The following is a 15,573-nucleotide window of genomic DNA, read 5'->3' as shown; positions in this document are numbered from 1 at the left end:
TCACGTGGAACGTTCCTCCACGAAGTGGCCCCCACATAGTGTACCTCCGCACAGAGTGGCTCTCATACGAAACATATCCAACCTGACCGCACGATGAAAACGCGTTGCGGGGGGATAGGGGCGGGGCCCCCTGAAATCAAGCTTTTTCTCTCCCCCCCCCTCCCCCTGGTGTAAGATATCACCTTAGTCTGTAAGTGATAGTTTTCCCTGTCCTTCAGGCTAAGCTCTGCCTAACCTCAGGTTTCGTTGTCGCGCGCGAATTTTTCCGCCTGTATGAGGAGGAGGTGGAGGTGGAATTAATTTATTTCAACGCAGTCTAAATGCCTTCGATGATGGGGTCAGCCGAAACGGGGATTTCCGCTTTACCACGCACGTCCCCAGACCCCGAACTTCCCCTTGTTCATGTAGAAGTCGGCAGCCTACTGTAAGCCCGGCCTTTGCATGAATTACTGGCCGATTGGCAAGTGCGTGGAGTAAAACACTTGCGTCAGTAGGAAGCGGGTCCGAGATGGCGCGTAGCATCCCGCGCCTCATTAGGCGCACATTTGAGCCCGCAGTCGTGCCGCGGTCACGGCTGAGAGAGCCTGCAGGGACGACGCTCGTGCCGCGCTTTAATCGCGCTCTTCCTGGGATCTTCATTCCCGTGGGCCGCCACGCATGCCGTCTCCGGGGGGCCCAACAATGGAGGACTTCCCGTCGCGCGTCCGCAGTGCATCCGCACACTGTCCGTGGCAAGTTCCTGTGCTCGCGGCCAGGGAAGCCGCAGTCGGCCCACGCTTGGCCTGCATTAGCATGCGCAGTGCACTGAACAACAATCGCGCGCGCTTTTCCTCGGGCTCCAAAAATATACGCAGCGCGGTCTCTCCAAGGAAACGGCGGCGCCACGCGGGCCAATGTGTCTGCGGCTCGCGCGGCTTTCCCGGGAAGCCAAACTGGCCGCGCGGCAAAACGAATCAGTGCGCCTCAATAGCGCAAGCAACGCCCATCGCACGCAGGCCTGATACGGCCGTCGGGATGTAGGGCAATGCCCGGCGGTTCTTCGCTTTTGCTTTCCCCTCCTCCGAGTCTGGTCTCGATAACCGGAGACAGGCGCGCCTGCTTAAAAATAGGGCTCTGGGCGGCCGTCTCCCGCGCCTTCTTCCCCGTTCATTCCGTTTAATGAAGGCCCCGCTCGTCTTTCGCACTTTCTCTTTCAGTGTCCGCTCTCCCGCTCCGCTGCACGTGCTGTTCACGGCCAACGCACGGCGCCGGTCAAGGCAACGCGGCCTTCCCTTTCTTCTGCTCTGCAGACGGAGCGGCGGCGGCGATTCAGGCCAGGAAGGCCGGTGCAACAGGGAAAAAATGCCCGCGAATCAAAGAGCCGGCCAAAAACAAAACAAGCCCCGCAGTCAATCCGCGTCGAGTCCCTCTTTGCAAACGAGGAGGGGGAAGGGAGACGTCTATAAAAGAGCGATCGGCCCCAGCTGGCTGCTGGAGATTCTCCGTCGTTTCTCAGGGACGAGCCATGAAGGTCCTGGTACGTCCCCGTGACCTTGAACAATTACGCAGTCGTTGTTTTTTTCTCTTCTTTCTCTCTTCTTACCTCGATATGCCTTCCACTCGCGGGTGAATTATGACTATTGAGTTCAGTCCTTTTTTTCAATGCCACCTTTATGGGAGAAGATGACGCCTAGCGAACGGAAGAAGCTCTTACACTTCCTGCCTGACCATTTAAGTGCTTCTTCCCTGCTAGTTGTGATCTCTACCTTGTGGGCGGCTGCCACGTGTGAGCCCAAAGACTTTTCTCCTGCTGTGCTCCACTGCAAATGCTCCCCCGACACCAGTTACTTCTGGTAAAAGTTTAATGGGCATCTGAGTCGAGCGCGAGTGGGCAATTTCTTGCCTAAAACAGATTGCATTAGTCACCCAATCCACACTTCCTTCTTCCAGCTGTGCCATTATATCTAGAGAAATTATAGATGGCGCTGGAGCTACTTCGTTAGTGCTTAGAAATGGCTCTCCAGACGTAATGAGTCATCTACTTCCTCCTTTGATACATTTAACGCTGGCAGTGGCTAAGCAACCCGAAACAGCGTCACTAAATAGTTTCTCATCCGTACCGTCACTTGAAATAGACAGATTCCTTTGTGAAGTGTCTTTAAAAGCCAATGCAGTCGATACGAGCTTGTTTGCCGCGGCCGAGACAGGGAGTGCAGGAACCTCTTGCCGCGACCCAGGTACTCGCTGTGGCGCTCTCCTGCCTAGTCGTCACCGTCCTGGCCGGCGGTTTCTACCACTTCGGAGGTGGGCATGGAGGCGGCTTCGGAGGAGGCTACGGAGGCGGCTTCGGAGGTGGCTATGGAGGTGGCCACGGGGGTGGCCACGGGGGTGGCCACGGAGGCCACGGCTTCGGTTCAAGCGGCCTCTTCTTCGTGAAGGGACCAGGAGGATATGGCCACGGCTTCCACGGTCTCGAAGCTGTCAAGGGTCCCACATATTTTGTGAGCACGGAACAGTACGTTAAGAAGATTTCCCCAGGATTCGTTGGCAAGCACTACCATCATTAGCATCACCAAGTCTTTTCTCGCGGTAAGTGATGCACCTGATGCTACTTCGCCGCAGCTGCAGAGACCACATTTATTAAATTCACTTGGCTTACTTGCGGCGGGCTACAACCTGACCGCAGGGCAGGTTTTTCCTGCCACGTTCGTCTATGCGTGTAGAAAAAGAAGCAGTAGTTAAGAGAAAAAAAAGCAAAGTGCGCGAGGCATAGAAGGATGGGTAGGGAAGGCTGCGTGTGTCACTCATTCTTGCGGCTAGAACCGATCTCTCCAATGTGATCATTTTCACAGCTTTTCCTGTTCATAGGATGAGCTATTATATAAATATAAGAAGCATGATTGCGTGGAAGTGTCTTTTCGCTTTCGACGGATGCTAGCAACCTGTGCTTATAATGCTTTCAGACCAACGAGCTGCTCCCTGCTGTAGATGCTGTTATTTATTATTTGTTCTTCAATGTGTCTTTAACGTAGTAATTTTTCATTGTAGATATCCCATCGTTTACTTTTCTTTTCCTCATATTCAATAGTGAGATGCGTTCTATAAACCAAGAACCATAGATTTCATGCACTTAGCGATTTCTAGATTATGTTGGACCATCTCGTGCCTAGACGACAGCGCAATATTTATTTCTTGGCTAGGCTGCTTGGGTGCAGGATTAACATCGTGCTTTCAGGGGGGTAAATTCCTGTCTTCGCACTTCACACGTACGCAAGGGTACACAAAAAGCAGCGTCAACCTCTTATCGCGCGTTCATTCGTTCCAACGGCCAGTTTTAAATAGTCCCTTCCACTTCCAATGCTTGCATTTAAGAACTTTAAGTCAGCCATCGGTGGTATTTCCCGTCACGAAAGTTAAAATTGGTTCTTGAGGAGCCCCGCCGCGGTGGCTCAGTGGTTAGGGCGCTCGACTACTGATCCGGAGTTCCCGGGTTCGAACCCGACCGCGGCGGCTGCGTTTTTATGGAGGAAAAACGCTAAGGCGCCCGTGTGCTGTGCGATGTCAGTGCACGTTAAAGATCCCCAGGTGGTCGAAATTATTCCGGTGCCCTCCACTACAGCACCTCTTCCTTCCTTTCTTCTTTCACTCTCTCCTTTATCCCTTCCCTTGCGGCGCGGTTCAGGTGTCCAACGATATATGAGACAGATACTGCGCCATTTCCTTTCCCCAAAAACCAATTATTATTATTATTATTCTTGAGGAAAGGAAATGGCGCAGTAATTGTCTCACTTCTCGGTGGACACCTCCACCACGCCGTGAGGGAAGGGAGGAAGGAGAGAGCGAAAGAAGAAAGGAAGAAAGAGGTGTCGTATGGAGGGCTCCGGAATAATTTCGACCACCCGGGGACCTTTCACGTGCACTGACATTGCACAGCACAAGAGCACCTTTTTGCGTTTCGCCTCCATCGAAACGCGGCCGCCGCGCCCGGTACGAACCCGGCATCTCCGGCTAACCACTGAGCCATCACGGCGGGTCCCTCAGGAAAGTTTTGAAGCGAAAGCTTTACTGACCGCAGGTTGAGCAGTTTCGCGTGATTCCTGGAGAGCCGTGCTGCGCATGCGCTAGGAGCAGTGAGGGGACACGGCGCATTTCTCTCTCACGCTCCCTAGTCACAACTGCGCATGCGCCACTAGTAGCGCCGAGCCACAGGTGTTCCGCCGCTGCGCAGCGCCGCGCCTTTCCTTAAAATGCAACTTTCAATTTTCAGTTTCCTCTTTCTTCTTTCCCTCACTTCTTTATCTCTTCCTTTACGGCGCGGTTCGGGTGTCCACCGTGATATGTGAGACGGTTACTGTGCCATTTCTTTTCCTAAAAAAAACAAACAAAACAAGTGAGTCGACGGCGTTCTTAGAGTTCATTGGCGTTGACAACTTTGCAAAGGCCGTTATTTTCACGAAAGGAAAGGCGCATAACCGGCTCCGTGGGTCAGTGGAGACCTCAATCTCGCTTTCGCTTTGTATATCATGGATCAGCTGGGCTAATCCACATACATTTTTTAACCTTTTATACCTTTTTGATCATTTACACATTCGTCTCTTGCCTTGGATCGCCTGAGATTTCGAGTTAATGCAAAGCATTACGGGTTACTCTGTTCGGATTTTATGCACGAAACACTCGGCTATTTAAATAAACTAGACGCGACGCACACACCATGGTTACTGATGCTGTGGTCGTTCCAGTTCACCAATGGTATACTAAGCTGCAGTTTGCTTTGAATCCTCTCTTTCCTTTTTTCATTTATTTTCCCCTTCGGCCATTGAAAATACTCATTGCCATCCCTCGGACCCTTCTATTTAGAGGTATGATTGGGTTATCCCTTTAATACACCAAGTGGTGTAGGCAGAGTCACTCCTCTTTTCTTATTAATATTAGCATACTTAATGAATATTTTTGAAAATTGAAAATTGGTTGTTTGGGAAAGGAAATTGCGCAGTATCTATCTGATATCTCGGTGGACACCTGAACCGCTCCGCATGGGAAGGGATGAAGGAGGTACTGAAAGAAGAAAGGAATAAAGAGGTGCCGTAGTGGAGGGCTCCGGATTAATTTCGACCACCTAGAGATCTTTAACGTGCACTGACATCGCACAATACACGGGCGCCATTGTGTTTCGCCTCCATCGAAACGCAGCCGCCGCGGTCGGGTTCGAACCCGGGAACTCCGGCTTGGTAGCCAAGTGCCCTAACCACTGAGCCACCGCGGCGGTTATGAATATTTTTCCTTCCTGACATTGCGACGCATTTCTCGGCCCACGCGGGGGATACATATGAAGGAAGACAACATCCACCGAGACGAAGGAAAGCATAGGGGAATGCTCTTTCTTTAATCTGTGGTGTTTATCAATGGAAAATCATAGTGTAACCGTTTTTTATCTTAAATATCATTGATTAAGAAGTAGAAGAAAAAACAATCACGTGCCGCCAGTGCGACACGAACGCATCGTGAGAGCCACTGCTGCAAGAAAAAGAAAAGACTTTCAGACTTCTGGCCCTATTCAGTACTCAGGGGTGAATAAATGACAATAATAAATGTACACCCCCACCCCCCCCCCCCACACACACACACACCGCAATCAAGAGCCCCCTGCAATTCTCACAACGGCCAAGCCCACTTGAATCACAGGGTCACGTGATACATTCTGACCAGCAGGCAGGTACACGCAATATATTTCGGTCACAACATATGCTAAGCTGGCGACGTTTTAACAAACAAAAAAGTCATAATGCGCCTGTCGCTGTAAAAGGCGAAGGACTGAGAAGAGGCCTGAGCGATAAAAAAATGTAGCAGGCCAACAAATTTAACGATGGCAGCGCAGTGTAGCGCAAGGGGAATTCTGGAACTCGAGATAGTTGTTTTCCTGCTGTGAAGCGTGTATGAAAAGACGCAGTGCTGTTGTTGACCGATACAGGTTGAAGTAAGCCGATACAGACTGAAATAGTGCTATTGTCCACGATACGAGTGAAGGCAGTCGTACTTGTGACGTCCTGCCGATGCGCAGGACCAGCCGTTATGTAGAAACACAAGCGTATTACATGACGACAAAACCAAAGAATTATTTATGGAGGCCGTCTAATGTACGCAACATTTCTTTATTTCAACGTTAATAATAATAATAATAATTGTTTTTTTTTTGGCGGGGGGAAGGACATGGCGCAGTATCTGTCTCATATATCATTGGACACCTGAACCGCACCATAAGGGAGGGGGAAAGGAGGGAGTGAAAGAAGAAAGGAAGAAGGAGGTGCCGTAGTGGAGGGCTCCGGAATAATTTCGACCACCTGGGGATCTTTAACGTGCACTGACATCGCACAGCACACGGGCGCCTTAGCGTTTTTCCTCCATAAAAACGCCGCCGTAGCGGTCGGGTTCGAACCCGGGAACTCCGGATCAGTAGTCGAGCGCCCTAACCACTGAGCCACCGCGGCGGGTCAACGTTAAGGTTTAATTAGAATCGGAATGGAACAGCTCGTGTTGTCGTGTTCTTTTCTTTGTCCTTGTCTCATCAGCGCTGGTTCATCCCGATGAACTGCCAATAAGCCCGCTCATTCATCTTAATCAATCAATTTCATCTCAATTAATCAATTTTGCTATCACTGTAGACACGGGAAGCTCTCGGTTAGGAAATTATGAGGGTTCGAAACAAGTGTGGACAGTCTGAGCGCCTCGCTTGAGCATCTGACGCGCGGCGGAACCAGCCGTTAGATGTTACCACGGTGTGTGCAACTTAACACAGCCTATTTTGGACGTGGCGCACTCAGTCCTTTGGCTACTCTGTTCTAGGTGAGAGAGAAAAACTATAAAAATAATAATGTATTTTCGTGTGCTGAGCAACTGCATCCTTTGTCTTTCTTACACTTTTCACACCATTCGAATAGGATATTTTTGCGTGTTCTCATTGGCTAAAATCTTCCCCACTTAATGCCACGTACTTGAGTAGTTATAAAGTAATAAACAGCGATCATCTCCAGACATTCTCAGAAAAAATGAGTTAGTCTCATAGTGACGGTAGTTATTCTACCTTTGTTTTGTTTTTTCTTTAATGTCGGTGCTACACAGCTAGGAAACCCTGCATGTAAACGCTTGCAGAGAGCAGGTGCTCGCCGGTGGTTAATTGCAGCTCTAAAGCCTTGAAGATGTTTCACTTCACCCGCCGCGGTGGCTCAGTGGTTAGGGCGCTCGACTACTGATCCGGAGTTCCCGGGTTCAAACCCGACCGCGACGGCTGCGTTTTTATGCAGGAAAAACGCTAAGGCGCCCGTTCGCTGTGCGATGTCAGTGCTTGTTAAAGATCCCCAGGTGGTCGAAATTATTCCGGAGCCCTCCACTACGGCACCTCTTCTTCCTTTCTTCTTTCACTCCTTCCTTTATCCCTTCCCTTACGGCGTGGTTCAGGTGTCCAACGATATATGAGACAGATACTGCGCCATTTCCTTTCCCCAAAAAAACCAATTATTATTATTATGTTTCACTTCACAGTGACTCAGATGCCATGTCATAAATAGATACCATTATCCGCAGCATGATCAAAATTCTTAAATTTGTACGGCGATATCAGCACCACAAATATTTGCCCTAGACAGTAGGAAAATTGCGTTTACAGTGTTAACTACGCCAACAAAAAAATAAAAAGATTTTGGGTGGACATGAGGTAAAGAAATCAACAACGGTGGTAAAAACCAGCTAGTTTTCTCTTATTTTTCAAATACCTGTTCCTATTATATTTACTTCAGTAATCTAAGCCGCGGTGAATGACCAAAGCGTGTACGCCGTCATATCTCTTACAGGTGTCCCCATGATCGTAGTGTTTTTTTCAGTCAACGTCACCGCTGTGTTCGAAATGAGAGCTCTGTAAACATAACCACCACCTGCGCTTCATATAGTACTCGTACACGCAGCGTGCCATTCGGTCCATGGCTGAGTACATTGGCGGCTTTTGTCGTAACTTAAACCGTACATTACTTGACCCGGCCAATAACGGCCAGTAATCAATGTGGACGTCCGTTATGACCCTTATTTTATTGTGCACTGCAGTTGACGAGCTAACTTGCGTGAATGAGTGAGCGCACTGGATCGACCTGGTGACCTATGAGGGCTAGCAAGGTTCTTGCGTTCCTTACTTTCATGCTTCCTTTTCCCTTTCAGACCTTGAAAGTCAGCATGCCCAACATCACATGAGTGAATCTTGTTGAAAGAATGGAGCACGTGACTGGAGACTGAGGCTGCAATATCTCGCTTGTTTATTGTTAACACCTAAACCAAAGCTTGGCGTGGCTTCTCACGTCGGCGCCTTCACCTAATCATTGTTTCACGTTCATTATCTCTCACAGTCCTGAACTGCTTTACCCTGTTGTAAATAATTTCGTTAATAAAAAAGAAACTTTTGTTGCAGCAACCACTGTCGCGATTCAGGGCCTCAAAAGATGGGGGATGGACACAGGTCCACTGCCTCTCGAATAAAAAGGAGGGAAAGAAACGCTTTACTCACACCCTTGCGACATTGTGCAATACTCGAATCCGCATCGTCCGCTCACTAGAAACGCCTTCGCTTTGGACCGCACCTCGTGAATAAAGTAAGTGTTTTCATGGCTTATCGCAGTTATAGTAAAGCAAAAAGTACGAAACACCTACTCTGCCAAATATCAATGCTCAATCCGCGTCGTAGTGGGCTCAGCCAGTGAACATTGGGTCATGCTGTCTCCCTCGATGTCTTCAAAAACTGTTAACACGAGACTGCATTAATAGTTGTGCATAGCAGTCGCAGCTCTACAGCAAAATTCACACCATCTATGGACGATTCTAGCCCGTTAGTATCCACCAGACTAAGCGAACGCACAGAGCGTCTGTTTCTGAGAATGCAAAGCAACGCAGGCTAAACCGACGACACTTGTTTTACTTCGGTTTGTTGCTTTCATTTGCTCCTGATACAAATGAAATGAGCAGTAAGCAGCTTTTATTGCGTTGCGCAAAACGCCATGAGCGAACATCCCCACGAGCTTCAGTTCACGGATAACTCCGCCAACGCGGACGTAAGTGGCACCAGTAATTTAAACAGTATTACTGAGAATCTGTTCCCCCCTTTACAGGATGACTGGTACGATTACTGAGAAATTCAGGCTCACAGCGGTTATTTTTTTTCTACCGCAGTTAAACGTATAGGCAACCTGCTTAGAAATGGAAGCAATGCGAGCATGCCGCGACACCTAATAAGCAAAAATGTCTACACATACAAATGAGGGTAGAGTCAACGGGCGAATGCTGCCGCACTGAAACTGCATCTGCCTTAAGGCTGGATGCGATGTGGTTTTGAGCAGACTGAAAGAAGCCTCGGATGCGAGTAGCAGCGAAGGCCGCAACGCGTCCGAACTGAAGTAGGGAGGGCCCCTCGATGGAAAAGCCACCGTTCAGAATGATGACACTCGTGGCACACTCCACAGGGTCGCAATTTTGGTTCACACCGCACAGTGCCTGGTACACGGAATAAAGTTGCTCAGTTTTCACGCGAAAGAATAATTCGACGCCTAGCAACAATTTTGCACTACTTCAGGAGAGCAAGCTGCCGGGCTAGTTGGTGATGCATGTTGTAAACTAGGAAGCGCAAAATACCGGACGAGGGACAGAGTAAGGGACCTGAACCTGTTTTTGTGTCCCTTACTCTGTCTCTCGTCCGGTATGTTGCGCTTCCTAGTTTACAACTTGCGCTACTTCTTGGTCCTCGCAGACAGCCTGTGTCTACCGCTGTGATAGCGCAAAGCCAGGTCCCTAAACCAGAACCGGATCTCATCGCACTGAGCGGTGGCGTCGGTCACCGAGGTGTCCGTTCAGCCCAAGACTGATGGGTGCCCACCGCACAGGCAAGCGCTCACATCAGTCAGTAATAGTTGCTCTGCTACCCAGTGGTCAATTCTTGCGCCCAACTGCAGAAAATACGCGCTAACGGACAAACGCTCTCCTCATGAAGAACAATGGAGCATCAAAAAAAAGCGTCAAAAAAAAAAGGAAGGAAAAATCGGAAACGCAGAAAGGGCACGATTTGTGCGTTACAGCAGACATAATTATAATACCCTCGTGATATTCGTATTCAGGAGGACAGGTTGGGAAGAACCAGGTGATAAGAGCATACACTGGCGGACACAGCGCCAACGAGCCCCCATGCTTGATTACGAGGAATTTTATTGTGCGGGGATGGCTTGAGGTCGCATGGAGTTAACGGAAGGAGGGAAAACGAGCCACTATGAACAACTAGTTCGGCTAGTTGGTGGTATTCCTTGGTGGCAGCAACGCAGAAATACGACGCACACGAGAGCTGTGTTGTCGCACTACCTATAACCGCATTTTCGCTGGGTTGCCGTCAAGTAGCCATAAATGAACCTAAAGCTGCTGTCGCCTACAAGAGATACAGGCATGCCCAGTAAATCTCACCTGCACCAAAAGACACAAGTGGTGAATAACTAAAGTAATCAGTGAATTTATCTCAGACTGCCAAATGGCGGAACGAGAGAACAAGAGTCCTCTGCGAAGCCTACACTTTGCCCGTGAAAAGCGCACACAGGTGGGCGTGAGTTCCGTTGCCAAGCACACATTGGCAGCACAGCCTTGTGACGACAGGAGAATTTAGCTCTGCGTACAGAAAACTGTTGCCTTCTAGTGGCGTATTTAGAATTGATTTTCTGCTTTTATTTTACTTCCTTTAAAATAAACGGAGGTGCTTCTACTGCTTCGGTGGCGACAGGCTCATGTTTGTTAGCTTGGAAGAAAGCTAACCCAAAATATCAACTAGAAAAACACAAAACATAATTTAAAAAATAAAATTTTAAGGATGCATGCGCGGTTCTATCGGTACATCTTGTCTACGTAACTGTAATGGGCTGTTTTTCCCGACGAGTCGGCCATAGGCGCTGTGTGGAGTCCGCTGACCTTTCCGCGAACTCGTTGGCCTTGTGTTCGCAAGGACGGCTGCTCCAGCGGGGTCGGAAGTCCCCAACAAAGGGGCCCGTCCCGTCCCTGCCTCCCCTTTGTGCAGCGGACGTCCTCGTTTACGCCGCGCCGTCACGGGGATGACCCGCCGGGAAAAACGCGAACCAAGTACAGCTGACGACATGTGGTTGTTAAGGGGTGGACGAGGTTTCGGGGGCGCACGAGATACGGCTGAGTATTAGCCGAGTGACCGGAAACCCACTATTCCTGTAACGACTGTCTACTTCCCTTAACGACTGTGTTCTCTTTGTTGCTGTCAACAACCTGAGTCATCACCTCGTCGGCACATGTTTCTAGCGTCTGTGGTGCCGTGGGTGGCGTGGGAAACGGAAGTCGCATTTGTGTTGTTTGTCTATTTGATTGCAACCTCTCCTTTCCCAAATGTTTAATCAGTACTTTTCCCCAATCTCTGATCAGTGGGCGGACCTTGTTTTCCTTTCCCTAACCACTGATTGGCGAGATGGGTCGTTTGTTATCTTATTGGTTGCTGTCCCCGCTAAGGGCGGAGACAGAGGGTTTAAAACCAAGCGCTCTGGGTTGAACGGGGGCTGAATTCGTCTGATCCACGATTTAGTCATGTAAATAGTTTTCTCCTTGCTTTGTTTCTTCTCGTTTTTTTACCTATGTTGTAAATAAATAGTTAACCTTCTCCTTTCCTTGAGTAATGTGAATGTTTGCGAGTAGAACCACCGGGTCATCAAGAAACCCCGATTTCATCATCAAGTAGTTTCCTCTCATCGCCACCAGAAAGGGGAACTCAACTCGCTGACTGCAGGGGGGGGGGGGGGGGGTCACCATATCCATTTCTCCAGCGTAACTAGCTACCAGGCGCCATCTTTCATATGTTAGGCAATATTAGCTATGCCAGATTGTTACACACTATCTTAAACACCATGTTTATGGTACCTAAAACCGGGAATCATTTTCGATGTCAATCCGTGTTACGACGCTATACAGTTTTAACATAAGAAAAAAAAAGGTAAATTTTTTTGCTCTTAAAAATATCCTCGCAAACAGGAAAGACCATGCCTTTAAACAGTAAAATGACCAGAACGCTTGAAATAGATATATGCATAATGTCAGAACTTGTAACCTGCCCTGCTATCATTACTCTATACTTTAGGCGGATTATGAGCATCAGCTTTTGGATACAGATACCAGGTAGCATCTCTCCAGACCTCTTCATAATAAAATTTAAGGTGCCGTTGCAGCGACCACGAATTCGCAGATCACACCTTGAAACTGCACGCTCAGCTGAAAGCAGCCGTCGTAACCCGTGGTTGATACCAGGAGAGACTAACGACGAGACGAGCAGTATTTGAACAAAAATTCAAAATTAACGAATTCATTTAAACTACAGCGCCTATGCAGCACGAACATGTATGCAAACAATATTCAGTGGAACGAAGTGGAGCACTATGCTTACCTGTTCACCTTGCCTGATGCATGGCTGCCAGCGCTCGCATCGCTAGAGGAGTGTTCCACCTTTCACATCAACACGGTGTTCGGTTGGCTTCTGTCAAAGGGGAAAAAAAAACAACCACAACAACAAAGAGACGAGTCAAGGTATTGCAGCAAATACGTCACCTCGAGAAGCAGACCAGAGAAAGTGTTTTACTGGTGGCCACGCCATCGCCAAAAAGGTCAGATCTAGAAAACGAATGTGTAAGCTCAGAAAAAGCTTCATTTATTGGCTCCACAATCAACTGCCGTGTCAAAAAAGCTTCAGCAAAGATATGCCGTGAATTTAGTGATGCATCTAACTGTATTCTGCACTGCAGAGGGAGGTTGCAAGATTGCAGTGGGAATCTGCGTTAATTCGCAAATAGTAAGAGAGAAAGAGAGAAACTCTATTATTAGAAACGGTTGGAGGGAGGAGAGTGGAATCCTTAGTTCAGAGACCCAATCCGCCTTTTTCACGACGCGACTGCGCATGCGCCCATCCCCTGGCAGCGGTGTCGCGAAACATATTGGAAGGGTCGCTCGCTCCACTCGAGACCGGTCGTGGAAGTGTAAACAAACCGGCTTCCTACGCGGGGGGCGTTGCTGCAGCCGTCGGGCGTTCAACCGACGCATTTGGCGATGCCTGCGACATGTGTTGCATACGGCTTCAATGCCCAATATGTAAAAGGAAGCAAACTCGGATTTTTTTCGCTTTCCGAACGCTTCCCGGGACCGCCTTCGACGCGAAGCGTGGATAAAAGCAGTTCGCCGGCTCGACGATGGTGGCCGCCCTTGGGCACCGCCGAGCACGTCAATTAGACTGTGCGAGAATCACTTTGTGACAGGTACGGTCAAGGTACTGTGTCTAAATGCGTGTGCAGTCTATCACGAAATGTTTTATTCATGGGCAGGAAGGCCTCGAATGTCACCGTGGCACCCAGACTTCGTTCTGACGCTTTTTGCTTTCTCAAGCAAGAATGCCAAATGGGCGAGTGCTGTGAGCCGCTTTCAACGCGCGATGGAGCGGACAACGAAAAAGAAGCTACGAGAGCATTCACGCATGGTGCTAAAATTTTATTGTAATCTCCTATGGAAATTTCTTTGTTTATGCCACTACACCTTGGCCAATCCACCCGTGTGTGTATGTGCCATGTATTAAGAGGCAGAAGAAGAAGAAGGTACGTTATGCGTGTGTTCGCATCACAACCATGATGAATAGCTCTGCGTGGTACCGCCGGAATGGCTGAATGTGCGCCTCTCGCGCTCGTCCTTATGGACGCGCATGCTTGTTTACCCTCCGCAGCGGTGTGCTGTGGGAAAATAAGGTGAAATGCTAGCAGAGCTGCCATGTTGCGAGTATGTTTGTGCTTTTATAGCTCGTGTAGCTATTCGGCAGCGCTTGAGCACAACGATTGCTTGTGAAAACTGTTGTCCCCAGTTGTTTTCTGTGCTACGGCGTGCACGATGTAGTATCCACCTTTCATGGATGGCAGGCATATACAGCGGAAAACGCCAACCTCACTGATCGGGGATATTTCATTGAACATTATGTTCCGAATGTAGCCTTCATCTCTGAAGCGGCGGCCCTTGCTCAGCTGGCGATCGCATTGCATGCCGGATGATCAGATATACTGATGAATTTGCTCTTCGGTGGACACAGCAGCCTGCCCCGGACTTCACACCCAGCCATCAGTCAATCCTAGAAATCCTCCAGGCACCAGGTGCTGCCCAGGACACGCCATCGTTGACAGATTCCAACAAAACTTGCTCCGCAGCGGCACTCAGTCCGGCCGGGTTGGGCGCGCAGTACCCTACCAGTGAGCTTCCAGCATTGTACGCGAGGTGGCTGCACAGGAAAATGAATAAGGCGGATTGCCATAGCTATCCGGATGTTTCGGGACGCACTGGTCGTTCAGGGCGGCTTCCAACTAGGACGGGGAGGTGCGTAGTATGGAGGGTACTGACGGAGGATGGGGTCATTTCCATGTGGTATTGTAGAAGGTGGGATGTGCGCCGCAAAAAGAAAGGCGGTTTGCGTGGTCAGTATGTTCAGCAGGAAATACTGTGATCGTGTGCTAAGTACGGGCTCCGCCTCCTCCGGGCGCCAATGGAAGGCCATCTTCGTAAATTATAGACATAAAATTACTTAAAATTTGATCTATTAGTCTTAATTTCAATGCCTTTTTGGAAAACATGCGTCTGAACACTCGCTGCCGTTAAATACAGCGTCACGTCAGCAAACTTAGCGTAAGGCGCTCAATATTTCGTTCAGATAGTAACTAACAACACATTACTACGAGAACAGGGCTGAAAGAATGTACGCTGATGATAGGTATCGCATGTTGTCATTTCGGCGAGCACCCACAAATAATAATGAATAATAATTAATAATTGGTTTGGGGGAAGTAAATGGCGCAGTATCTGTCTCATATATCGTTGGACACCTGAACCGCGCCGTAAGGGAAGGGACAAAGGAGCGAGTGAAAGAAGAAAGGAAGAAGAGGTGCCGTAGTGGAGTGCTCCGGAATAATTTCGACCACCTGGGGATCTTTAACGTGAACTGACATCGCACAGCACACGGGCGCCTTAGCGTTTTTCCTCCATAAAAACGCAGCCAAAAATGCCTTCGCTCCGGTTTCGAGTACATCGAAAAAAGGCTATTTGCTAAGTAGCGAGCTTCGACATTACTAACAGATCCAGCAGGCGCTTTGCGGTAAGAACTAGCGCCCATAAAGCCTTCTAGCATCTACACTACTCAGCCGCCACAGTGACGCTGCACGGCGATATGCATGCCCGCACATTTTTATCAGGCTCGGCGAGAAGGTTTTCTTTCACTACGCGTGCGTTGATAAGCACGTCCAAAACAACAAGATTATCTTCTTCGGTGAAAACAATGTCAATAGCCGCGCATGTCCATGAGCGTATCGCCACAATGTGCTGATTACCTTTCCAACGCCGCCCGATATTTGGATCATCCTCTTTTGCGGATATGCGCCACCAGATGCATTAAAAAAAACCACTACTCCTCACTTCAGTCTCAGGGCGTGTTTTACACGCCACTGTAAGTATACCATAGTCTGAACTGGGCGACGGCATAAGGCAAGAGGTGACTGCCCG

General features: G+C 49.0%; 1 protein-coding gene across 1 annotated transcript; it reads left to right on the top strand.

The window, feature by feature from the left end:
• Positions 1-1,344: 1,344 nt before the first annotated feature.
• Positions 1,345-8,424, top strand: LOC144094210 (uncharacterized). Its single transcript, XM_077628140.1, has 3 exons — positions 1,345-1,516; positions 2,217-2,568; positions 8,182-8,424. The coding sequence occupies exons 1-2, from the start codon at positions 1,505-1,507 to the stop codon at positions 2,544-2,546; spliced, it is 342 nt and encodes a 113-aa protein (XP_077484266.1). The 5' UTR covers positions 1,345-1,504; the 3' UTR covers positions 2,547-2,568; positions 8,182-8,424.
• The last annotated feature ends 7,149 nt before the right edge of the window (positions 8,425-15,573 follow it).

Source organism: Amblyomma americanum, chromosome 1, assembly GCF_052857255.1.
Source record: "Amblyomma americanum isolate KBUSLIRL-KWMA chromosome 1, ASM5285725v1, whole genome shotgun sequence".
NCBI lineage: Eukaryota > Metazoa > Arthropoda > Arachnida > Ixodida > Ixodidae > Amblyomma > Amblyomma americanum.
The sequence above is the reverse complement of the archived record's forward strand: the minus strand, read 5'-3'. Positions and strand labels throughout refer to the sequence as shown.